This window comes from Lygodium microphyllum, chromosome 11, assembly GCF_053477565.2.
Source record: "Lygodium microphyllum isolate KBCC chromosome 11, Lygodium_microphyllum_v1.1.10, whole genome shotgun sequence".
NCBI classification, from domain to species: Eukaryota; Viridiplantae; Streptophyta; class Polypodiopsida; order Schizaeales; family Lygodiaceae; genus Lygodium; species Lygodium microphyllum.
This window is the reverse complement of record NC_141145.1, coordinates 116,909,906-116,937,128: the sequence shown is the minus strand read 5'-3', so window position 1 is coordinate 116,937,128 and position 27,223 is coordinate 116,909,906. Positions and strand designations below refer to the sequence as shown.

The following is a 27,223-nucleotide window of genomic DNA, read 5'->3' as shown; positions in this document are numbered from 1 at the left end:
GACAACACAATTATGTAGAAGAAGATCAAAACATTCATAATACTTTTGTGCATGGAGGTCCTTGTCATTTTGCTTTCTCTCTCTCTCTCTCTCTCTCTCTCTCTACATATACATACACACACACACACACACACACACACACACACACATATATATATGGTGACTTGAGTATCCAAATTCTCCAAAAGCTAGGAAAATGTGATATTTACCCCAAAAATCAGCTTTGAAGACATAGAAACCTATTGATCTATTTTGAGTTGAAGCAAGCAATCAAAATGGCATTAGGGCCAACTAGGTAGGATCATACGAATTGGTCTTTATTGTGTGCCACTATTCAACATTAGTCATAATTTGATAGTTGACCCGTTCCTTCTTGGCACATGGTATGAACCACTTTTGCAAGAATGGAAATTCGAATTTGGTTATATGATCTAAATCATCTAGCTCTTCTTACATAGTGTCAATGAAGTTAGGTTTGAATGAGGTAATTAAGTGCCCTTTGAGAGCTTGTTCTCTTGTTAGTTGCAAAGCTATTAGTTCCTTTGCAATGCTAGGATGCTTGTTGAAGATGTCAAACTCCTCCTCTAAACATGGAAGGGATTTAACTATCACAACTATGTTATTTTTGGTGATACTTCTTGCACTTGCTGAATTCCGGAGCACCAAGTCCCAAGGAGCTGAGCCACACCCCCATTAACTTGACCACATTGTTATTTGGCCTGGGCTCGGCCTTGGCTCGTAGATACATTTCTGACAAAATCAAGAAACATTTTGACAGTATAAAAAAATCATACAGCGTACAAACAGCAACGTAGCATAGATATATCCCGACGACCAAATGCGATGAGCAGGTTTCCTCTGCTGAGAAGAGAAGTGCAGATGGATCCGAGCGTCTGGCTTAAGGTCGCGGGCTTGTCAGGTGCAAGAGGACTCACGAATCTGTCTGCACTAATAAGTGGAAAGACAGGAGCATCATTCAGCATGCACTCTATCTATCTTACCGAGATTTCATGATTTGATGCCTTTGCAGGAATGGCTGCTTTAGGGCTGGGAACTTATGGAGCGCACATTTTCAAACCTCAGAATCCAGCTTACAAAGACGTATGCTTCATTCCAGTGTACCACGGTTCTGTTCTTTTTAAGCACTGGATGCTATTTTCTGTAGCTACGAGGAAAATTGACATTTTAACAGTTATTTCTCTGCAATTGCTCTGGAAGTTGTCCTCAAGTCTTCACATTTTGGTAGCAAGCTGATACAAAAATCTTCTAACATAAAATGTTGGATTGAATTTTGATCAAATCTCATGTGTTTACCATTTTTAAGCCAAAAACTGTTGTAAAATACATAATGTTTTAAATCTTTTTCTTTGAATATTGACATGTTGCTAATTTTTATAGCTAAAAGTGCAACGCTTTGTCCAAAAGGGATGGCCTAGTGGTAAGTTAAATGGACTGCTACTTCTATACATGTGAGAAGGAAGTTCTAGGGGCCTCTTTCTACTTTAAGAAAATATTTGCAGATTGCAGCTCCTTGGATGATTTAATTTGAACACTCTTAGGACCACACTAAGAGGTTGTTTTCTGGCTTTGTATATATTCCTGTTCGCTCTAGGGCAAATTCAATCTTCTATATTCATACTTCTAAATACACTTATGTCAAAGTCATGTGTGTGTATTTCCACAACCCTAAATTCAATAATAAGACCAATCTATTGATAGCTCAAGGCGAGTTACGAAATACAGACAAATGGCCTTTATCTGATCTCACAGTTTCTCTCACAATTGACCATGTTGAGGGTTCCATGTTCCTTCAAATACATGGTTTGGTTTTGGCCAAATCGCCTTCTAATAATGAGGGCCTTTGGCACTATAGGCTAGGCAAACTTGGCCACGATTCTCTATATGAGTTATCAAGGCATGAATAAGTTGAGGGCCTTCTTGTTGGTATCCCAAAATCATTAAGTGCATTATGCCACATTAATTCTTATTTTGGTCTCCATTTACAGCTCCAAAAAGGTGTTATTTGTATTGTTTATTAGTGTCTGAGTGCCACCCAAGACAACTTGAGAGCCACCCCAGACCATTAAGTGACTCACGTGCCTATAAATAGGGCATTGACATTATTGTCCACACACTTGTAGCACTCTCAGATTCATTCTTTATTATTCTTGCATTCATTCATTTGATCACACTATGAGCATCAATCTTCTACCACTACTGTCCATCAGCCTCTCTATAGCAAGCTATAACCTCTTTATCAGGCCTACATTAGGTACTTGCGCTTGTGCATTTTCTCTTCTTGGGTTTGTAGCCACTTACACAGAGAGATCTTTACCGACATTCTTGCATTTTCATCTCAAGTTGGCTGCCCAACAATTGTCTTGATAGCATCTTTTAGAGATTTCATCATTTTCTTGCTCTTTGACAACTTCCAAGGATTGCATTTTGCTCCCTCTATTGCTGTTCTTCATTTTCCATTGTCTACTTTGCCATCCCACTGCTAGAGATTTAGTCATCCCCTAGATTGGGATTGTCAAGCTATAGTGGTACAATTAGTTCTCTCCGGCACAATTATGTGTTTCTTTTCAATTTGGGCATTTTTAGGGGTCATTAGGAGCGGGCACATTATTTCGGGCAGGTCAAATAGTTTGTGGGAGGTGGGAGTGCCATGTTGCATATCTGGGCAGATTATTTTATTCAGCCAGTTGGCCATATGCAACAATTGCTGGCTGACCTAGTCATTTTTGGGCATTTTTTTTTGCTATTTATGTCCAGCCCCAGTTCCACACTTCACTTGTGTTTTTAGGTGGTGAGAGAAATTAGCTCAGGGAGATACTTCGGCAGCTTGTTTGTACACTTGCCTTTTTCATTTCAGCATTCATTTACTGCAGGTTTTTGTGTTCTATTGTCTCTTTACTCTCTCCCTCTTCTCTTATGTTCGTTGTCCTTTAGTCTTGTCCATATGCTTTTGCGTTTGCTGCGCTTTGACATGGTATCAGAGCAACATAAAAGGGCTGATTGATTGTGGGTAGGCTTGAATGGGAGATTTCTTCGTGACAAAAGTTTGCATTTTCAGCATTCGGAGGTTGAGGTGAATTGATGAAGCATTGGAAAGGAGCAAAGTTTTTGTTTTTTGCAGGTTTTTGCTGTTGGTGAAGGAAAAAAGGCTGCATTTGCAGCCTTTTGGGGCAGTTTTTGAGTTTTCATCGCCTTTGGTGGTTGAAACTTGTTAGGGACAAGTGGAGGAAGCCCTAGCAGGCACCATGTGCAGAGTCAGAGGGGGCTACTGTTGTTTTTGTGCAAGTTATTCAAGTGATAATGTCTTTTGAGATTGACAAAGAGTTTCAAGCTATTATGGGCCATAAGGTCCCTGTGTTACCGGCTTTTCCTTCAAATCAAAAGCTTGATGGGGAGAATAACTGCATTTGGTGGGTAATGGTGCTTGCCATCTTGGGGTCCTATGATTTGGCGGAGCTTGTGACTAAGGCTATAGACCATCCTTTAGCCGGTGATGCCTCCAAGTTGTTTATAGATGATAAAGTTGAGTTGCTCAAGGTACATTGGGATAAACTGAATGTCCCCATCCGCTCTTTCCTCTTTCTCTCTTGCACTCTAGTTGTTATTGCTCATATCAAGCACTTAACTATGGCTTAGGAGATATGGTTGGAGTTGGATCAAATGTACAATCGGATGACCATTATGAAGTGGGTGTCTTTGAAGCTTTAGATGTGAACTTTATGAGTCCTAATAAGTCTTCTTCTATGCAAGAGCATGTCAATAAGCTTCAGCAATTGCAGATGTGGGTTCAGAGCGTAGGGAAGGTAATTACCTTGAAGGACATGGCGATAACTCTTCTTTCATAGTTACCACTCCAATTTAGTGCATTCTATTCCACCTTGATTGGTTTAGGGCAGACACAGACCCTTTAGTGGGAGGAGTTGGTTTCGATGGTCTTGGACTAAGCGGAATAACTCAAAGGTCAGAACGCTTCCAAGTCGGAGGTGTTGACTGGTTAATCTTCCCAACAAAAGGGGAAGATTAAGAAGAAGGATGACTTTTAATTTTAGTGAGAGAATAATGCTGTAGCCGCACTCGTATAAGATGTAAAAGGATTATTTTTTCATTATTCATTCATTAATGCAAATCCTCTTCATCTCCAACCTTCTTGCTCAGCATCTATGTCTTCCTTTCCTTTCTCTCTCAATTTTCTTTCTTTCTTTCTCTATTTTCAGTCTTTCCCTCTCCTCGTTTAGAATTTCTTTCTCTTCTACAAACTCTCTCTCCTCCTAGTCTCCTTTATATAATGCATCCGTGTGATCACTATAGCAATCAATTTTCTAGTAAGAGTTGATGATCTAATTGGTGACTGTATAAAATTTTAGGAGTGAAGGACAAGAGTAAAAAAGGATAAGAATGACACCAAGAAGTGACTATAAAGGAATTAGGAGCGGTAGTTGCTTCTTTATCGGCTACCTTCCTCCATTTGGAGGTGATTGAGGATGCTCCTCCAGTGGTCACTAATGCAGCGATGTTGGCCCCACAATCTCATGAGTGGATTGTGGATAGTGGTGCTTCCCGCCACATGACTCCTTCTTCAGACGGTATTGCTTGTATGTGTTTGATGCATGGGAAAATTCTCCTAGGTGACACCTCTTTGGTCCTAATTGAAGGCAAAGTTGATATGCAGTTGGTTCTTGAGCCATTTGCAATAAAATTTAAAGAAATGTTGCAAGTGGTGCCAGTTTAAACTAGTTGCTCATGGTTGTACTTAGTGTTAGATCAGGTTAGTACCACCCTATCTGAGGAGGAAGGCTGGCTGCAGAGAGTTGATTGCTTTGGCATGGAACCCTATGTTTCATGTCAAGTTGAAGCACATTGAGATCTAGTACCATTTAATTTGGGAGAAGATCTTAGATGAGACCATTGATGCGGTATATTGCAAGATAGAGGACAATTTGGCAGATTTTTTATGAAGGTGTTTCCTCCGGTTGTTCTTTGATATCACTCCCAATCCTTGAGCCTTATGCCTTGTCTAGGATTTGAGAGGGGTGTTATAGATTTAGTCATCCCCTCGATTGGCATTGTCAGGCATCAGTGGTATAGTTAGTTCTCTCGAGCACAATTATGCATTTCTAGTCAGTTTGGGCATTTTCAGCAGTTACTAGGAGTGGGCACATTATTTTGGGTAGGTCAAACAATTTGTGGGCAAGTGGCAATGCCACGTGGCATATTTGGGCAGATCGCATTTTACTGATTATTTGATTCAGCGTCAGCCATATTTAGCACCCAGACGGCCAGTCTTAGTTGGCTGACCTGGTCATTTTTGGGCATTATTTTTGCTATTTATGTCCAGCCCCAATTTGTCTACACTTTACCAATTTTCTGGCTTTATACCCTTGGCTTTCAATGTCCTAACCTACTTCTTCTACACCAATACCTACCATATTTGCATCTTATAATATTGGAAGTTGTTACCATTCAACTAACAATGATGGGTATAAGGTATCCAAGCTCAAAAGTATATTAGCCCATAATCATGAATCTCTGCAATGAATAGTGTAGCATAAACCAAAAGAGCATAAAGAGTCTCCTACTAACTCAAAGAACTAAGCTCTACAATATAAATATAAATGGCTGCCACTGGAAGTGAATCTAGAATACCCAAGAGCACAACAAAGCTCAATACAGCAAGCACATAACACCTGGGAAGCCCAAGCGCATCAGTGTTTAGGTGGTGTGAGAGATGAGCTCGAGGAGATACTTTAACAACTTGTTTATACATCTGCCTTCTTCATTTCAGCATTCATTTACTGCAGATTTTTGCATTCTACTCTCTTTTCTCTCTCCCTCTTCTCTCTTGTCCATTGTCTTTCAGTCTTGCTCGTATGCTTCTGCATTCGTTGTAGTCTGACACCCACTATCCTCAGGATTGTGTTTTACTCCCTCCACAGAGCATCTTCATTCATAGGTGTTGCTGCACTAGGACAGTGCAATCATCTCCAAACTCAGCTCCATTGTATCATCATTGATTCAATGATCATCATTCTTCATTTTCATTTTCTATTTTTTTGCCGTACTCTTTTTTTGAGTTTATTTATTTTTTGGCTGTATACTCTTTGGTTTGGGGAGTTTCCTTTCCCAAACCCCTTAAAACCCTACCATTTCTCAACATGGTATTAGAGTAGAGATTAAAGAAATGCTTTAAACACAGAAAACACAAAACCAATTGTACGACAAAGCACAAACTAATAACATAGAAGATAGTTAGGGTCAGGGTAACTTAAAGATAGTAAACACAATGAATAATGAAGTTAATGACTATTGAATATACAACGTTCATGCAGTAAACACATTGTAGTGAATACTATACCTTGAACTCTCGTATCTTTGGAATCAAGGCAGAGGTTATGAGCTCGAGAGAGTGTCGCACTCCGAATGGATCTCGAAATGCAGCAAGGCGATTCCATGTGTCGAACAAGAGCAAATGTAGCTAGAGAGGTTGAATCAGATGCAAACAGCCAATGAAGAGAGAGAAAGACGAAAAACATAGATACTTGAGGAGAGAGGAAAACTAGGTGATAATTGGAGATAGTAGACGACTGTGCAAGAAATGTAGACGATTGTTGGAGGAGAGAGAAACTTAGCAAATGTAGGATTCTAGATGATAGCGACAATGTTTGATTGATGGTGGCGACAACTTGAGATGATGACATCAGCAGCAAATGCAGGGTTTTGACTGCAGCCAACAACTCTAGAGTACTAGGCAACAACTCTTAGATGCATGCGACAGCTCACAGATGGAGTTGGAGACCAGAATCAGCCACACCAGATGATAGTATACAACAATGAGAAGCTCTAACCGCGATATCCTCTGTGAACCAGGTGTGGCCAGTGGTGAGTGTGACCGTCAGTAGACAGGAGACGAGAGTAGTAGTCGGGCAGAATGGACTAGTGGGCAGCAGCACTGAACCTCGTATCCAGCACGACGTTGTAGACCAGTGACTACGACTTACAATGCACGTGGGCACCAGTCGCTACATGTGACAACCAGACGCCAGCGAAATTAGCTATCGCAACAGATCGACGGGTGGTTCTTACATCACGCGAGTTAGACGGGGGGTTCCAAGTCACACAATCTTGACGGGCCAACCTACGGGCACAACTTGGCTAATGGGCCGAAGGACATGACGTGACTGGCAGGTCAACGGACCTCGTCACGTCATTTTTTTTAAAAAGGCCACAAATTTTTTTTCTCTTCAAAATTCTCTTGGAATTTCCCCTTGGCTTGACAAGGGTTTGCGCGTGTAAGCACAGAGTTCAAATTTGTGCATATTTATGCCCTGAAATTTGGGGCTTTTCCCGGATTTGGGGACTTTAATGCAAAAATGGACAATCTAACTCAGAAATTGCAAAATTGGTGCACATTTGCTCGGGAATTTTGGGACTTTTCACATTTTAGTGAAATTTTTTCAATTTCACTGGAATTTGTGCACACCAGACCTGAGAAATTTAAAGATTTGTCCAGATTTGATGCGAGCAAGACATAATAGTGATATTTGTCTCAGAAATTGTACGAACTTGTGACATTTTGCCTCCGACATTTGGGGCTTTTCATGTACATGTAAGAATTGGGCTGAAATTTACCCAATTTCTCGACATTGATGCATATTGGACCTCGTGCAATTTGGGGCTTTTGCTGTTTGGGCAAAATTTGTGTGCCATTTGGTCATTTTATGTACATCCGGGTTTAATTCCATGCAATTTGGACATCTAGCACTTGGAAAAATTTGGGGGTTTTGCTGAAATTGCTCTATTTTGGCAAAATTGGCCTATTCTATGCATATCAGAGACAATGCAGGTGTATGGTTGATGCTTTGAGCACAAAAATTTTGGGGCTTTTGACCGTGCGTGTCAAATTTTGTGCTCGTGGGCGCATGTACAACAGAAATTGTAGCTAAAATTTGGGACTTCTCATGTAATGTGATGTATTTGTCCTTGGAACAGCTGTAATAAGTTGTGGAGTGCTGTAGCACAAGGTTTAGTGCTTCTGAAAATTTATTTGCAGATCTGAAGTTTCTGCATTGTGCTCATTTATTGCTGGTTGGTATTTGTTTATACCTTGGTCACTTGTGCGACAGTTTGGGCCTGCATTTGCTGAATTTTTTGGTCACATTTGGGCTGAAAATCATGGTTTATAGCAGTGACAGCAGTAATCTCATGCATATTAAGAAGCTTGAAGGAGCACATAACTTTGCAGTATGGCAAAAACAGTGCTATAATATCCTGTTGTAGAAGAAGCAGGCAAAGCCGATTAAGACCAAAGGGGCAAAGCTTGCAGATATGGAACAAGAAGACTGGGATGAGTTAAACGAGCTTGCACGCTCAACCATCGAGCTATCGATTTCTGATGCCTTGCTGTTTAACATTGAAGGTTTGGATTCTGCCTATGCTATTTGACTCGACTGGAAGAACTGTATGCCCAGAGAGTGCCGCAAACTGGCTGAAAAAGCTTATGGATTTGCGTATGGAAGTGTTAGAGTGCAACGATGCGGAAGCGTAGGACAAAGATTGAGAGAGAGTGAACACAGAGAGAGGAGAGAGAGAGAAAAGGAGACAATGAAATGCAGAAAATCTGCAGTGTAGTATGCTATATAGGAGTGCAGAAATATACATGGGTGCAGAGAGAATATCTGCGTGTGTCTCCACCTTGAGGACCTCGATCTCCGTCAGCCTGGGTGCTATCCGTCTCTGTAGTCTCTCTATCATATCTCAAGATCAGAATATTTGAGAACGTGCCACACCCCGACTATAAATAGCCAGGAAAGAAATAGTGCCTAGCACCAGGTCGGCTGCAGTAAATGCGGTTGACTGTATAAAATAATGATAAAAAACTGTCCGACTGTAGGTTGCCACGTGGCACCTATGCAGACTGCTGACGTGGCTGCTGATGTGGCTGCTGACGTGGTGCCTGTGCTGTCCGTACTACTGACGTGGCCTCTCTAACAGAAAGAGGGTACAACAATGTCTACTCACTTGAGTAAGTTTAACTCCATTTTCAGCCAGCTGGTTGCCTTGAAGTTCATGATTGATGAAGAATTTAAGGCTACGTTCTTGCTTTGCACTCTGCCAGAGAGTTGGGATACATTCAGGACTGCTATGAGCAATTCTAGTGCGATGCTTTTATATTTGATGTAGAGAGTGCTCTACTCATGGAAGAAATGAATCGGCAGAACAATGCATCCAGTAAGTCTTCCAATGCTTTGCATACTAGGGGAAAATCACAGCAGAAAGGCAAATCTGATAGCAAGGGACGTAGTAAATCACGTGGTAAGGATGTTGAATACCATCATTGTGGCAAGAAGGGTCACTTTAAACGTGGCTGCTACAAATTGAAGAAAGAGAAAGGAAAGGGAAAAAGGATAGATGATAGCAAGGAGGAGAAGAAAGAGGGTCAGCCTAAGAAGAGGAGTGTCAAAATTGAAGAGGTGAATGTAGTCACCCATGACAGTGGGTTTGACGTACTCTTTGTCTCTTCACACTTTAGTACACATGCTTTACTTGCAGATACGGATGATGACATGCACACTTGGATTCTAGATTCAGGTGCTTCCTTTCATGTCACCCCTAATTGTGAGTGGTTTTCCGACTATACATGGGGTCGACATGGTGTTGTCTATCTTGGGACAACTATGCATGTGACATTGCAGCTATTGGCAATTTGATGTATGCTATTGTTGCTACACGTCCTGACATTGCCTTTGCAGTGGGAGTGGTTAGCAGATACATGGCAAACCCTGGTAAAAAGCATTGGGAGAAGCAGTGAAAGGTATTATGAGATAACTCAAAGGCACAAAGGATTTGTGTATCTGCTTTGGAAAGCAGAAGGCATCTGTCGTTGGCTTTACGGATGCAAACTATGTTGGTCATGCGGACTGCAGAAAGTCCACTTTTGGGTATGTGTTTACCTTCACAGGAGGAGCAGTCTCTTGGATCTCTAGGCTACAAAAGTGTGTTGCATTGTCTACTATAGAGGCAGAGTATGTGGCTACCATTGAGGCATGCAAGGAGGCTTTATGGCTTTCATGATGGCTGAGCATGCGAGCTCGTTTAACTCATCCCAATCGTGCTGTCCCATATCTGCGGGTTTTGCCCCTTTTGTCTTAATTGGCTTTGCGTGCTTCTTTTGCAACAGGATATTGTAGCACTGTTTTTGCCAAACTGCAAAGTTATGTGCTCCTTCAAGCTTCTTTATGTGCATGAGATTACTGCTGTCACTACTGCCAGCCATGATTTTCAGCCCAAATGTGACCAGAAAATTCAGCAAATACAGGCCCAAACTATCATACAAGTGACCAAGGTACAAACAAGTACCAACCAGCAATAAATGACCATGTAGAAGCAGAGATTTCAGATCTGTAATTAAATTTTCAGAAGCACCAAACCCTGTGCTACAGCATTCCACAATTGATTACAGCTGTTCCAAGGGCAAATGCATCACATTATATGAGAAATCCCAAATTTTAGCTGGAATTTCTGTTGTACATGTACCCACGGAAATAAAATTTGACATGCACGATCAAAAGCCCCAAAGTTTTGTGCTCAAAGCATTAACCATACATCTGCATTGTCTCTAACATGCATAGAACATGCCAATTTTGCCAAAATAGAGCAATTTCAGCAAAAAACCCCAAAATTTCCAAGTGCTAGGTGTCCAAATTGCATGGAATTAAGCCTCCATGTACATAAAATGACCAAATGGTGCAAAATTTTGCCCAAACAGCAAAAGCCCCAAATTGCACGGGGTCCAATGTGCATCAAGGTCGAGAAATTGGGTAAATTTCAGCCCAATTCTTGCATGTACATGAAAAGCCCCAAATGTCGGAGGCAAAATGTCACAAATTCCTGCAATTTCTGAGACAGATATCACTGTTGTGTCTTGCTCGTACCAAATCTGGACAAATCCCCAAAATTTTCAGGTCCGGTGTGCACAAATTTCAATGAAATTGAAAAAATCTCACTAAAATGTGAAAAGCCCCAAAATTCCCTGGCAAATATGCACCGATTTTGCAATTTCTAAGTCAGATTATCCAGTTCTACGTTAAGGTCCCCAAATCTGGGAAAAGCCCCAAGTTTGTGGGCCTAAATCTGCACAAATCTGCGCAATGCTTGCGCATGCGAACACCCGGAGGAGAGGAGGCAAAAATAATCTCAAATATTTCTGAAAAAAACGGCGAGTCAATGGCCGTTTAGGTCCATGACTTGTTAGGCGGCGTGGCGCCTGCCAAATTGCCGCCAGTGCTGGTCGCGTTGTGCTTGGGGCTGACGAGTCGCTACTGGGCGCAAAGTGCCCGTACCTTCCTACAGTCATGCCCGCTGCTGCCCGACTCTGACTGCACATTCGCTGGCGCCCGCTGAAGCCTGTCGAGCACGTTGCAGCCTGTCTCGTCTGCTGCCCGCTGCCGGGTCCTGGTCGCGTGCAATTCCTTCGCGACCCCCATTAACCTGCAGTAGTTGTCACCTGACGTTTTGACTTGCGTGCAGCCCTGGAATTGTCGCCTGGTTCTGCCTGACTGCTACTCATCTCCTGTTTGCTGATTCATACACTCAGCAATTGTATGCGAGCTGCCTTTGACCTCGGGAAGCGTGCACTCTGTGCTTTGATACCAGTTTGTAGTGACTGGGAGGCACAAAGATCGAGATAGTCAATGTTTGTTAGCAACAGCGAGACAGAGAGTGAGAGAGAGCAGAGTAGAGAGTGTGCATGATTTGTGGGTACAATGAGGAGTGTACCACTTTAGGTTTTTTAGATAGATATATATGTGTAAGTACAAGTGCTAAGGGTGTGTTCACACCCGAGCACGTTAAAAGGCACGAGGGCCTTTATTCTGAACATCTACCTCTTGGTACTCCTTATGTCACCTCTCTATTTTGGATGATAGAGATTATCCTGCATTTCTTGGGGACCTCCACAATGCAATGTGGAGGTTCCTTTCACCTATTTTTGAGTTACATGGTTACGACGACCCTTCGCTCTAGAGTTCGGTCAAATAAGTAATAGAGGTTCTTGGATATTGCCTTTTCTTTAGAGGCTGTTTCACTCTCTCAGCTTTGCAACCCGCTCCATTATAAGATACTGGGCTGTTTGCCACCGCCTTTGGCTGTGCAATCTGCTCCATTGAGAGATTGAGGTTGTTACCCAACCATGGCTCCAAAGGAGCTACCTATTCCCCGTCCCTTGTATGGCTCCAGAGACACTGAGTTCGATGAGGGTGTCGAGGAGATTGTGTGATATCTCTCCCTTCCATCTCTCTTCCAAAGGCCACCTTTGAAAATTGTATTTATGGACTTAGTCTTATGGTTGAGCTTGATGTAGATTTCTTTAGGATTCTTGATGGTTGTGCCAAGGGAATGAAGAAAATGGAGTCTATAAGTTGGGGAGTTTCATGGCCCTTCCTTACTTCTCTCTTTAGAGACTCAGACTGAGCTGTGGCGTGCTCAATTCAACCACCTCAACTATGAGTACCTTTAGAAGGCAACTTGTCACCAGCTAGTTGGTGGACTGCCAGATGTTACAGTGAACCATCGGTCATAAGCGTATCTTGCATTCAAGGTAAACAGTATATGATGCGATTCTTAGCAAGGCTTCAAGATGGGCAAAGGAGCCTTTGGAGCTTGTTTTTGTTAGTAGTCATGTTTGTCATGTGCTGTCATCTCTTGCATATGAGCCTTAGTTTGAGTTGGACGGGGACATTAGGAGCTCTATCATGTGCTTTGAGAGAGGAGGAGACTCTATTCAGAGCATGCATGTCTTTTCTCAGTCAATGTAGATGTGCATTTCTTGGTTTTGCAAGGCTGTTTAGTAGATGTGATGCACATGTTGAGCTAAAAATGCATTAGCTTTACTTAAATAGCCCCAAAACTTGCTTAATTAATGAAGAAACCTTGTTTATTTAAAAGAAATGCAATCCTAGAGAGTTTTTGTGTCCCATAAGCACAAATCCACTTGGGAGGGCCCAAACTTTCTATAAATACGTATGCTGCTCTCCATTCAGCCCTTAATCTCGTTTTTTGCAAATTTCAGGTGTTTCAGCTTACTGCCCACACCTCGTTCGTGGAGGACATCTCAGCCGAAGCTGTCCATTGCTGTCTACATCAATTGGCGCTTGATTTTCAGCCCTCTTCTTGTAGTTTGGAGCAGATCCCAGCTAGACAACTGCTGTTCCTGCACAGACTTGTCACTATCTTGCTTGCGTTTTTAGTATTTCTCTCGTGTAGGTTGTTTTGCCTGTGTTTTTAGTCTTTCTCTCTCCTCACTGTTGTTTACATCAGATCCAGCTTCTCACTGTTGTGTTTCCTAGCTCGTCATGATCATCATCCTCATGATTAGCTACAGAGAGAGATAGATTGACAGAAAGAGGGACATGCATGGTGTGTTCTTTCTATGTGTGTCTATTGGATGTTGTTGTCTATATGCCACATTTCTACAAATGAGAAGAAGTATGGGATAGTTGCTGCAAGAGATCAGAGAGTCTAGGATGGAATATGGATAGTAACCATTGGCACAAACAGACACCAATTCGAGAGAGAGAGACAGGGATGTATAATGTACTCAGTACCACACGACGGGCAACTTGGTTCCAGACTTGACGTAGACAGCGGATGCTAATGAGATGCGAGAGGAAACTACCACACAGTGGTCATAACATTTTTGGCTCAATCATCGTCTATCTGAGAGAGAGAGAGAGAGAGAGAGAGAGAGAGAGAGAGAGAGAGAGAGAGAGAGAGAGAGAGAGAGAGAGAGAGAGTGTGTGTGTTCGACATCCGGAGGCTGCCTTGCTGCGATTCGAGATCCGTTCAGAGTACGAAACACTCTCCAGCTCATTACCCCTGCCCTGATCCTTGAGATACAAGAGTTCGAGGTTCAATATTCATTCACTGCATAGTGTGTTTGTTGCATGAGCATTGTATATTCAGCAGTTATATCACTTCAGTTACTTTCTGTATTCATTCTCTCCGAGTTACCCTAACCCTAACTGTGTTCTTTTATCAGTCTATGCTTTGTTGTACAATTGTTATTTGTGTTTCTATGTCAGAGTATTTTTTTACAGCACATGGCAGTTACTTTGTGGTAATAGACCAAGGACCCCAAGGATGCAGTGGGTGTCAAAGGCAAAGGTTGTAATAAGTTATGCCTAACAGGTACTAGGTGGTACTTGGTATTAGAGTTGGCCCTAGACCAATTTATTGGCTTCTAATGTCAATGGTGGCCTTATAGACTAGGCATTAATTAATTAATTAATACCGGTCTGAGGGCTAATAACTGCTCAAGGATACTTGGAAGAAAATTGGCCTAGCCAATTTAATTATTGGGTCATGAAATTAATTTTTTGAGCATTAGAATGATTATTAAATTAATTTAATGAGTTGGATAATGCTGAAAAATGGGATTAGAAGGCTGCCACTTAGCAAAACTTGCCCATGCAAGTAGGAAAAACGTTTTAAGGGTTGAAGTCTATTCCAGCCATTGTGAGAGAGAAGAAGATTGTTAGAGAGCAAGAAGAAGCTGCTGATGTGATTTGTAATCACTAAGGATCAATCCTATAGCATGTGACAGCAATTTGGAGTTCTCCAAGAGCAGATGATAGCAGCCCAAGGTTCTTTTGGTACAGATGATAACATATAAGAGGAGGGCAACAGTCTTTCTGGTGGTCCTAAGCTGTAAATGAGAGCTTCCACGGCGGCTGTTTAAGTAGAGTAGTAGTATTTTTTCAGTATTTCTTGCAATGAAACTCTAAAATTTATCTCTTTACAACATTTTCTCTTATTCCCCAACCATCTCTCAAGTTATCTCAACATTTTTTGCAATTTGAGTTGTGAGAGAAAGATATTTCAGTCAATCTTTGCTGTAGACCCTAATTTACAGTAAAAATCAAGATTTTTGACAGCCACCTTGAGATACGTGCTCAGAATTGAGAGCCTAGGACTTGAATTTCAACAGCTGAAATTGAGGAATTTCAGGGAGATTTATGAGACTTGTCAACCAATATCAAATTTGGGGCTGAATTTGTCCTTCAAGAAGTAGGGTGAAGACCATTCTCCAAGCAAACTAAAGGGTAAATTGGTTTGAAGGCTTGCTGGTCAGCTTTGACAACAAGAGGTACTTGGATTAGCAGAGGAGATTAGAGGATCTTAGTTGTACTCCTTCCATTTGCAACATAAAATAAAGAAATACTACAAGGGGCACCAGTTTTAGGGCCAATTGGGTGTCCAATGCCCAAGATTAAAGTGGTAAAGTGTGCATTTTAATTTATATTTATTTGCTGATTGCTACATCACCACGAAAAGGCCTCAACAAACTGACATGAAAGGCATTGTGTGTCCGCCAATGTGGATGTAATTTCAGCCGATATGCTATATCTCTGATATTTTCCAACACCTGAAAGGACCCACAGTATCTCATACTTAACTTCAGATACAATCTCTTTCTTTCTTTCATCTTTTCAGCCTTGCCTTTTCAAAACGTAGCTATACATAATCGCCCTTTGCAAACTACAAAGCACGTCTATGGCAATCAATTGCCTTTTTTTTGCTTTTTCTATGATCTTTGAAGTGCATACTTTATCTTTGCATAGATTGCATCAAAGTTTTCCACATAAGAGTCAGTCTCAAAGATCTCTCCTTAGTTTGCAAGATAGGTGGTATCTTCTTGCCACCCTCAACCACCTCAAATGGAGCTTTACTAGTGGAACTATGCATTGTATTGTTGTAAGCAAACTCAACTAAGGGCAAATACTGCTCTCACTGTGTCTTGTGGTTTAAGACATAGGATCTTAAAAGATCTAACACTTTGGAATTTGCTTTCTCAGATTGACCATCTGTTTGTGGACGAAAGGATGATGAGAATTTCAGCATGCTACCCATGTTCTTAAACCACCTTTTCTAAAATAAATTGGTCATCCGAGAATCTCAATCACTAACAATCGACTCTCCCATATCATGATACTTAAGGATATGATATAGAAACAAACATACCATATGATCAACCTTTATTTTCTTCCTCGCCTGAATGAAATGGCCTGTTTGCTAAACCTACAAACGATAGTCCATATCCCATCATTCCTTGTAGGTGTCCTAGGAAGCTCAAAAATAAAATCCATCGCAATGCTCTGCCAAGGCCTATCAAGGATAGACAAGGGTTGCAAGAAGCTTAACATCTTTTGCCTATCATGCTTTAGCTTCTAATATACGATGCATGTCTTAACAAGTTGCTCTACATCATGCCTCAAAGCTGGCCAATAAAAGAAATGCTCCACTGCCTTGACTATGGCATCAATACCTCTATGTCCTACATATGGTGGAGCATGTTTTTTAGTGATAACTCTAGACCTCAACTGCTTTGTGATACACATTCATCCATGCATCATCAAAAACCTATCTCTAAGCACAAATTGCTCGTGCCTCTGGCCATTGCAAAGCTGATTATAAATATTAGCAAAGTCCAAATCAACAATATATTGCTCTTTCATGGCATCAAATGCAGTGTGATAAACCATGTTAATGGTTGAAATTTGTGGCGTATGTGACGGTGCATCAGCCACAACATTCTTTTTACCATCAATATGTACAATCTAAAAATGAAACATAGAGAGAAAATTTGCCCATCTCATATGTTTCTCTGACAACTTTATCTATGTCAGAAAGTATCTCAAAGTGTGATGATATATCTACATTGTAAAATTAGCCTGAGGTTGAGGAACTGGATGAGATTTTGATACTTGAGCAAATCTTGGTACGTAAATAAAGAAAGGTTAGAGGTAAAGTTTCAAGGAGATATTTGGTGAAGTTTCAGAGTTGTTCACCAATGGATGCAAAATGGATGAAAGAGGATGACTTGGCAGACCATTCTTAGTTGTTGCAACGCCTTTTAATTGCCGACTTTGGTTCAGCAAAGCAGGGGTCCAAAGTATTGCGTCTAATGCTCAAGGGGAAGGTAGAACTTAGCTCTATCATGAGGCCACTACTCAGTGTACTAGTCACTGTGAGATGTATGCAAATGAGTATGGTCGTTACCGTGGCTCTAAGACTATACTTTTGCTTCAGTTTACGATCAATTGGGCATGAGCTTTTGCCTCAATTTTAAGATCAAATTCTAATTAGTTTCAGCTCAATTTTTTTATCAGTTTGAGAATTGTTTATGGTCACATTTAGGATCAGTTTTGCATCAATTTGTGTGTTAGTTTCTAATCAGATTTTGCAATCAGTTTGAGGTCACATTTGGAGTAGTCAGTTGTTAGATCAGTAGATGATCAGTTCATGGTTAGTTTTCAATGGTTTACAATTGGTTCCATGGACAACCACATGTTACTAAATGCCATTGATAGTTTCAGCCATGATTTATGCTAAGAATATGCTTTACTATGATTGTGGAGTTAGAACAGTTCAGAAACATGAGTTATAGATTCATCCAATGGATTTCTAGCAACAATTCGGGATCATATTTCAGATTTATATCATGTTTATGGAAATTTTCAGTAGGTTTGGGGCATATGGCATGGTTGAACAACAATGGCCAATGTTGTGACTGTGATGCCTTATGGAAATTCTAGTGCAAAATGCTTTTCCTTTGGTACAATGCAATGCAATCGAGGACAATTGAAGGGATTTGAAGGGGGAGGTCTATCACTGATTCACCCAATAGATGTCAAGATAACCTGCGTGTATGTTGAGAAGACACCAGATCTCTGGCTGTGGAAATGAATAATAGTAGTAATGGATAGATAGATGTATATGATATTAGAGAGATTCTTAAGCGAGGATTAACGGTAGTAAGAGATTAGGCAAATTCTTATATGGAGTAGAGATTAGATGTGCAAGGTTGTTTAGTACATGTGATGTACATGTCAATTATTTCATGGTCATAGGCCAAGGACCTCGAGGATGCAGTGAGTGTCAAAGGCAAAAGTTATAATAAGTTATGTCTAAGATGTACTAGGTGGTACTTAGTGTCAGATTTGGACATTGACCAATTTATCAGTCACTAATATCGATGGTGACATCAGAGACTAGGTATTAATTAATTAATTAATACCAGTCTAAGGGCTAATAATTGCTCAGGGATACTTGGAAGACAAATTGGTCTAGCCAATTTGATTATTGAGTTGTGAAATTAAAATTTTGAGCACTATAATAATTATTATATTAATTTTCAAAAAATTAACTTAATAAGCCGGATAATGTTGAAAAATGAGACTAGAAGGGTGCCACTAGGCAAAACTTTCCATGCAAGTGGAAAAAACGTTTTCAGAGATTAATAAAAGTCTATTCTAGCCATTGCAAGAGAGAAGGAGGCTATTAGAGAGCAAGGAGAGGCTACTAATGTGATTTGCAACCATCAAGGATCAGTTCTACAACATGTGATAGCAATTTGGAGCCCTTCGGGAGCAAATGATAGCAGCCCAAGATCCTTTTGGTGTAGATGATAGCATACAGGAGGGGACATTAGTCTTTTTGGTGGTCCTCAGCTGTAGGTGACAACTTTCATGGTTGTTTGAGCAGGGCAATAGTAGCTTTTCAGTATTTCTCACAATGGAACTCTAAAATTTCTCTCTCCGTGGCATTCTCTCTCATTCCCTAGCCATCTCTCAAGTTATCTTAACATTTTTTGCAATTTGAGCCGTCAAAGGAAGAGATTTCAATCAATTTTTGTTGTAAATCCTAATTTACAATAAAAAGAAGGATTTTGATAGCTGCCTTGGGATGCATGCTCAAAATTGAGAGCCTAAGACTTGAATTTCAATAATTGAAATTGAAGAATTTTAGGGAGATTCAAGAGGCTGGTCAGACAATATCAAATTTGGGGCAGAATTTGTCTTTCAAGGAGTAGGGTGAAGGCCAATCTCCAAGCAAACCAAGGGCAAATTGGTTTGGAGGGTTGCTGGTTAGTTTTGATAGCAAGAGGCACTTGGATTAGCGGAGGAGATCAAAGGATATCAATTTTACTCCTTCCATTTGCAGTATAAGGTAGTGAAATACCAAAAGAAGCGCTGGTTCTGGGGCCAATAGGGTGTCCAATGTCCAAGATTAAAGTGGTAAAGTGTGAATTTTCAGTTAACATGAATTTTGTGCTTGCTATAATTAGTGCTCAATCAGGTTATTTACCACCCTATTCGAGGAGGAAGGCTGGTTTCAAATAGACTGATCTCTACTACTGCCCTTGGGGAACATTGCTTGGAGCTGTTGCCTATAGCCAGGAGGTTGTTGCTTGCCCATTATGTCCATTGGCCAGTTATTGCCTGTTGTCTTGGCACCTTGGGCTACTGTCGCCTATCCCTAGGGATGCTCTTGGTGGCTGTAAATGGCCTTGATTTGTTGGTGACTTGCTCCAACAACCTCCTCCTTAGTTGGTAGACCTCCTAAATGACTCTTTCCTCTCTATCTAAGCCTCCAACCAGCCTTTTCACTTGCATGAGCAAGTTTGCCGAGTACAATCAATTGCATTTCCCAATAGTTTTGAGCCAAATACAATCAATTTTCAAAATATTATTTTGAAAAGTGATTTAATTATTAATTCTTGCTCAAAAAAGTAATTTCACTAGTGAACAATTAAATTGGCTAGGATAATTTGTCACCCAAGTATTCTTGAGGATTTATTAGTCTATGAAATGGCACTAATTTATTAATTAATGCCTAGTTACCATTGACATTAAGGGCTAAGAAAACGATTGAGGCGAAAATTCGTCACCAGGTACCACCTAGTACCTATCAAGCACAACTAATTACAACTTTTACCCTTGACGCCAACTAATATCTCGAGATCCTTGGCCTATCATTGTGGCATAACGAACTTTCACATCATATTTCCACCTCACATTCGCACATCTGATTAACAACTTAATCAAATACTAAGCAAGGCATCAAAATGCTGTCCTCATGATAGTGGCAAAACTCAAATATGATTTGGGTAGACTAGCCAATACAATAAAACAAGAGATGCATTTGGAATAATATTATCGTGTTAGTAAGCTACTCTCGAAGGTCCTTCATACTAATGATGTAATCATCTTCTGAATTGGTTTTGTCATATGCTCTATCTTGTGCTACTTGCGCAAATAGGCAACATGCACCTCATTGTGCACCAAAGAGACGAGTTTATCCCAAACATACTTGGCCATTATGTACGATTGAATGTGGAATGACTTGTCTCTTACACGATAGTGCAATCAATGCATGTGCTTAGGCATCTTACCTATTCCATCTCAATTGCTCAACTGTGGGAGGAGTAGATGTTGATGATCTGCTAGTCACTAAAGACCAGCTAGATACGCTTGCATCATTCTATGTACTAGGGATTGCAGGCCTCCTCTCTATACCAAATACATAATCTTAAAAAAGTACAATTTTATGGCTTGAATGCTGATGGAGGAGTTCAATCAAAGCAAAATTTATGCTAATGTCCCTGAATGTTGTGCAAAATGATGAATCAGGCCTCAATGTTGATGAATTTGGGAAATTTTTGCAAAAGCCCTAATTTTGTATGATGAAATTTGGTCAAATTGTGGCTCAGAAGTAAAAAGCTTCAAATTTTTGCAAACACCATAGCCAAAATTTTCCACTTTGATGAAGAATCTTATAGAATTGATTGAAATCCCCAAATTGAGGGACAAATTTTGACTTGCTCGATGCGATTTGGGCAATATAGCCTTTTCTTTAACCTAAGACCCATTAAATTGGGCTACTGAAAGAAGCTATCTGTTGTCTCTACAATCATGGTCGGGCAGTCCATCATGACACCCTTGGTCCAATGCTTTGATTTCTTTGGGTAAAAAGAGGGCGAGCTTACTTTTCAGAAGTCTAAAATCTCTGATTTTGGTAAATTGCACAAATCTGAAAATTTCATATTTGGGCTCTCCCCACAATTTTCTCAAATCAGACAGTTTCCAGATTTGGGGTTGGGGTGATATGCCTCTCTTAAAGGGATGTATGAACCAACAAGTAAATATATAAACGAATGTAGGTATAAATTCAGCATTTTCACATGCACTGAACAAATGTTTTAGGGTGGAAATGAGTCATGGGCTGATTTTGGCTGTGTAGACTATCTCAACCATTTTTATAATTGGCAATGTTCCACTATTACTTGTGCTGTATTTTCATTTGCAGTCAAGTTATAGAGTCTTGCTTCATGCACTCAAATCTTTTGATTATGCTACCATATGTGCAGGTGTGGCAAACAGCCAGCTTGTACCATCTTGTACATACATCTGCTCTACTGGCTGTACCCTTGACTAAGCATCCCCACGTTGTAAGCTAGCTGCCCTTAAAATTTGAAGCTATTTACTAAAGAACTGTTAATCTCTGAAGTATTTGCTAAAGAACTGTTAATCTGTATATCTCAACGTTTCTGTGTAACTTGCAGTTTGGAGGTCTCTTAACAGCTGGCATTCTAGCATTTTCTGGAACGTAAGTATCAGTCCCAACAGTTTTTTTCCAAATACTGCAGAACACTTACAGAGTGAAAATCCGTTTTAAGGCTTTTCTGGATATATATTTAGATTAACACGGGCTGAAACAAAATGTTTTAACAAGAGTGTAAGCTTGTGTTATAACTGATACTAAAACGCTGAGTTTTTCTCTGTCCCTCTGAGGTAGCAGATGTTATACTGTTGCATACCTAGAAGACAGGAAGTACTCATTCTTTGCTCCAATTGGTGGGTTTGCTTTTATTGGTGCTTGGGCATCTCTGCTGTTCTAAGTGATTGTATAACAGATCTTTACTGTATCCTTTTATAAACACGAAGAGGGATGTGGAGAACCTTCGGCTCAGCAACATGTAGTTTATGTTCTTCAAGGAGGCCAATGATTGTGGAAAAGTCCAAAATTGTAAGGACTGGACCAATAAATAAGAGTGGAGCAATAAATAATGACATGGTTTCTGTACATTTACTTCACTTTGAACATTGATTTCAGTAGTATCTAATAAATGCTAGCTTCCAATAAATCACCAGCTGCAGGTTTTAGCATGTGGAGCGGATTCTTTACACATCAACAATCAGTATGAGAGGCTTTTTCTTTTTTTCGGGGTTTGGAGGGGAGGGGGAAACGACATTTAGTATATTTGTACTGACTGGAATTGTAAAATACTGGTTGGAATTTTGTTCTGCCCTTAAAAATATGGGTGGATTTTTGAGTATTTTAGTTGTGAAGCCAGCATTTGATATAGTTTTTGAACATAAAAGCCAATTGCTTTGGGAACTCGACTATATTTTAACCGGATGAGGAAAAAGTTTTCCATGAACAGCACGAGGAAAATGGTGGGCGCGGGGGGGGGGGAGGAGTGGTGTGGGGCGCGCGTGGGTTTGGTTCATATTTTTTGCCATGTCACATCAAGTGATGACTTGGGGGTGGTTGGGGGGGTGCGCGCGGGTTTGGTTCATATTTTTTGCCATGTCACATCAAGTGATGACTGTAGGATCCAGTAAAATGTTGAAATGTCAAGCCAAGCAATAAAAAATAAAGATTTCTAGATTCTTGACATGTCTTTTTTGCCACATTACCTCAATAAAGGAAGGTTTTCGGATTCTTGACATATATGTGCCATTTGATGTCAATGAGGACCTTTGAGTAACTCTTGCGACCATACAATGTTGCTGAGACAGATCTACTTGTTTGAATATGGGGGAAACTTGGGGTTGGGCATGCATATTTTTGAGGCGCTCTTTATTGGCTACTTGTTGAGGAGGTTCTCTTAGTAGACATTACCTTGGTAGATCATCCTCTCATACTCCCTACTTTGGCAACTTTTTGCTAGAGAGTTAGTTGAAACTTGAATGTGACACTTTTATAGCTGAGACACTTAACTTCAAAATTTGAATGGAATTTTCAATTGGATTAGATGTATCAGCCATTTTGTATATGGAGAATTTGCAATTTTCAGGTTTCAAACCACTACCTTCAAAAGTTATAGGTCTTTCTTCTAGAATTTTAGTTCATTAGGGCTTTTCTTGCGCATTAGAGGAGAGTAGCAAGAAAATTCAATTGTAGGATCGAATTGTGTGGCAAAATGCTAATGATTTCTTGTGAAGAACATGATGAGGAAGGTGGTGAGATGTGATGAATAAGTGAAGAGCAAGAGTAGTGGTTTACTAATGTCTAGGTACCACAAGTGGCAAATTTCCATGCTATAGAAAAGGTTATTGATGATTTGATGATGCTTGATACTTAATAAATACATAGCTCTTATAAGCTTATGATCCTCCATCTTTGATATTTATGCATCGTACTCAATCATCCAAAGTTGGGAGTAACATCACACAGTAGCAATCACTTACAAGTCCTATTATCCATTCTTAGAGCTTTGTTATTGACATGCTACTGTAGAGGTTGCTTTATGAGGTATGATATGTTTGAGCAAGTTATCTTAAAGTCAAATAGTGGTTGTCATTAGGTTCAAGATCTTAAGAAAATTTGGTTGCACAATCATTTCTAATGCATGTACAAATACTTATTTAATTTTCATATAACCACTTGTATGAGGCATAATGTGTTTCTTGTGGAGGCTTTTTAGTCTTGGTGTTGAGAATAGTCGCCACTAGTTAGAAGCACATCACTAAGAAAACTTGGGCTTCTCAATCCTTTCTTATTCATATATGAAGGTGTAAATCAACATTCTTATAACAACTAAATGCACATATTAGATACACAATTATTTTCCTAACCAACCAATGCCTTTAAAATATTGTGGTCACTTTCTTTGTAAAGGCAAGTTCAATGTAGTGTATAGAGGCATATAATGTGATAATGTATTGTTAAGGGTGAATTCTTTTGATCATTTTGGAAATAATGATAAGAGAGTAAAGTTCGAGGATAAACAACAATGGAGGGAGGATTTGAGAAGTGGGTTTAACATGGGAGTGTATATGTACCATTTAGAAATAAATTTTCAATTTGAAATTGAACCTTAAGCTTAAGGGGAAAACTCATGCAGGTGGAAAAATTTTGAGTTATCCTAAGCGTGTTTATACAACATTGTTGTAGAATATGAGACGGATCCCCTTGGGAGTGATGATGCTAAGAAGTGCACAAATATGGGTTGCCTTGGTTCAACTTCATCAATGTTACATTACTTTTCCTTAGCCATGAAATTTGTGAGGTAATAAGAGGAAAATAGAACCCACTAGTGGATACTCTAGTGTCATCACCCAAGCGATGTTTAAATTATGCATACCATGTGATTAGCGTAAAGCATGCTTCTTTGTACTATTCAACATATCAATGGATCCTCTTTATAGTAATTCCAATGGTTTAAATCGGAAATATACATAAACATGCTCACACATGATACTGTAAATTATGCATCGTGGTTGGTATGTTAGACACAGAAAAGGCACCCAATGGCCTATTGCCTATAAGGACGGTTCACTTGGACTTTAAAGGTTGAGATGCAAGCCGTAGGAATAGCCATATAGTTACATGCATCAATACCAAACCTTTTCAACAAATTTTAAATATACTTTGTTTATTGTATCACGATAACATTCTTTTGTCGTGTGAACTAAATGCTTGAGTAATGTTGTTGCTAGCAACCCAAGTTTGATGTCTCAAAAGTGGAATGTAGCAACCCCTCTTGGATCCCTCTAGGGGGCGAACCCCTTCAAGATCCCTTCTAGAGAGAAGCTCCATTCCCTTTTGCACCTTCCCTTAAGAAGTTTGGTGAAAAAATCACATGACAACTGGCCCTCCAAAACAAAGTCCTAGTGTAGTAATGACTATATATGCATGTAGATAGGCTAAAAATGTGCCAACCCCCTCTAGGTTTTGTTTCTAGCTATTTGGCCACACTCAATCACCATCCAATGTTGAAATTGGGATCCATTAGGTAAATGTCTTGCTCATAAATGCATTTTCCTTAAAATGGGGGGCTCACAAAAATAGAGCCATCAATTCTCTATGTAGTTACTTGAGGAATAGAGTTAGCAATTTTCTATGTAGTTACTTGAGGGGTGGAGTATTGATCTCCAACATTCTTGGAGTGCCCAATCAAGACTATGAAGGCCTTTCTCAACTTGTACACCTTTGCTTCATCCCTCTAAACAACAAAATAGAGTAAACTATAAAATAAATACCTCCTCATGCAAGTCACCACTAAAAAAAGCAATCTTAATGTCCAATTGATATATTTAGTTTATCAATAATATGTAGACAATGAAATAGCAGATTGAATGGTAAATCTATATGAAGTGGGTTCGAATATCTCATCATATAATTGATCCTCTTCTAATGAACATAACCCTTTGGAGCCTTGAAACCACTATTCTACCATCTTCTTTCCTTTGCAACTTGTAGATCTAGTTAGTGCTAGTGGCCTTTTTGCATTGAGGCAAGCCAACTAAATCCCATGTGTCATTTTAAAGTGTGAAATCATACCAATCCTAAGTGGTATGGTTCCAATTTATACTCTCTCTTTCTTCAAACGAGATTGACTTTCCACCATTAGAGCTTGAATTTCCATCATTATCACATATTTTGTTGGGAAAAGGAACATTTTTGAATCTTTAGTAGTTTGTAAAGCTTGCTTAGGTAACTCTTGTGACTCATCAATTGCTCTTTCTTCAAGAATTGTCTCATCCAAACCCATTTTCTCAACAAAGAGATTTAGTTTGTGTAGTGCCTAATAATATCTTCTAATATATATTATGTAGGTACATTTTGTTACCTTTATATGCGAGAAGGGATGGACTACATTTCTAGCAAAGGACACACCTTGCTAAACAATCGCGTTTTTAAGGAGAAAAATATAAGTTTGTACTATTTATTATAAATTGATAGTTGCAAATATACGATTGGAGAGTTCCCACATGACATAGGAACTTCCATTCGAAAAAATAAAACTGACACAAAAACAAATTTCAAAGTTTGTACTATTTATTATCATTTGTTGTACCCCACAAAAATGTGCTTCATGGGTTCGTTACTCAAGTTCGTGCATTGTTTTTTAGACATAGAGTATGACGTGCTACAAAGTGCAAGGTGATGCCTAATACTTTTCTAATCCATGCACAAAAATCTTTAGGTATGTTCTGCCTACAATCTACACACTAAGATGACCATGGACCTTCCACACAACTTAAGATAACCACAATCCTCCCTTTATAGTTTGCTTAATCCTCATAGCTCTAATTAGAATCCTTACTCCGATGCAACTAATAATGCCTCCAAGTTCTACTTAGACTCCCTACTCCTATGCAACTAATAGTGCCTCCAAGTTGATTGTGTTAGACACTCTACTAAATGAAGGGGTTACTATGATGCACAACTTTTCTTCACACAACCACCTGCAACAATCATATCTCTTACTGTAACATATCTCCTATCTTTGCTTGCCACAACCGTCCCACATTTTCATGTGATATATAGGATTTATGGATCTTATTAGAATGATTGTAACTTTAATCCAACACTTATGTTTCGATTCTAACTAATAGATCCAACTTGGATGTTTGCATTTTGATCAAGAGACCCAACTTGGAGCTTGTCTTATACATGGTCAAGCATGCAAGATAAGATATCCCATTCATAGCATGATACTAATTAGTATCTTTAAAAATGTTTAGACTGATATTAAGCTACCACCTTGCAACAAATGACCTTAGCTGAACACACAAACAAATCATGTACACAATGAAAGGGATGGATTATTCAACCATAATTAGAGACAACCACTTGCAGCTCAAATTGCACAATGAAAGCCAATGAATTCCCCCATTATGTCCTTTGCATGTATCACAAGAATCATGAATAGCTTAAGTCCTATCAATAGGAGAGCTCAAATGAGACTAAGTTACTCTATATATGTAAGCAAACTGAGCACTTACACGTGTATTGCATGGTTGTACTAAATAAAGAATGCTCTTCTATAAATGGATTACAATAGATATCTTGAATAAATGATCATGAATTAGAGATATTCATAGTTGGGAAGCTTGGAAAAAAGTCATAATTACAGTTCTTTAGCCTTTAAGAGGCTTTGAACTTCATCACCCTTGTAAAAATGAGCTTGCATAAGATCTACCAAAATGATAGCATAAATTATAGATCAATGACTCTTTCAATTTTTGCCATGTCTTCATCCCACTTTCTCTTGTTGTTACTCATGCAAGGTCCCCTCTCCTTACGTGTAGTCCCCTCCTTATGTCAAAATGATATGTTGCATGCAAGGATCTAGTTG

General features: G+C 39.7%; 1 protein-coding gene across 1 annotated transcript; it reads left to right on the top strand.

Annotated features, from left to right (window-relative positions):
- The first annotated feature begins 712 nt into the window (after positions 1-712).
- On the top strand, positions 713-21,940 carry LOC148029272 (uncharacterized). Its single transcript, XM_087688689.1, has 5 exons — positions 713-919; positions 1,031-1,101; positions 21,221-21,301; positions 21,416-21,459; positions 21,652-21,940. Exons 1-5 carry the CDS (start codon positions 844-846, stop codon positions 21,749-21,751), a joined length of 372 nt encoding a protein of 123 aa, XP_087544815.1. The 5' UTR covers positions 713-843; the 3' UTR covers positions 21,752-21,940.
- Positions 21,941-27,223: the final 5,283 nt, after the last annotated feature.

Excerpts from the sequence above, each read along its gene's own strand:
- LOC148029272 (XM_087688689.1), top strand. The coding sequence starts at position 844 with ATGAGCAGGTTTCCTCTGCTGAGAAGAGAAGTGCAGATGGATCCGAGC. Across the intron at positions 1,102-21,220 it reads AGAATCCAGCTTACAAAGAC|GTGTGGCAAACAGCCAGCTT; the intron begins GTATGCTTCATT and ends CCATATGTGCAG. Across the intron at positions 21,460-21,651 it reads ATTCTAGCATTTTCTGGAAC|ATGTTATACTGTTGCATACC; the intron begins GTAAGTATCAGT and ends CTGAGGTAGCAG.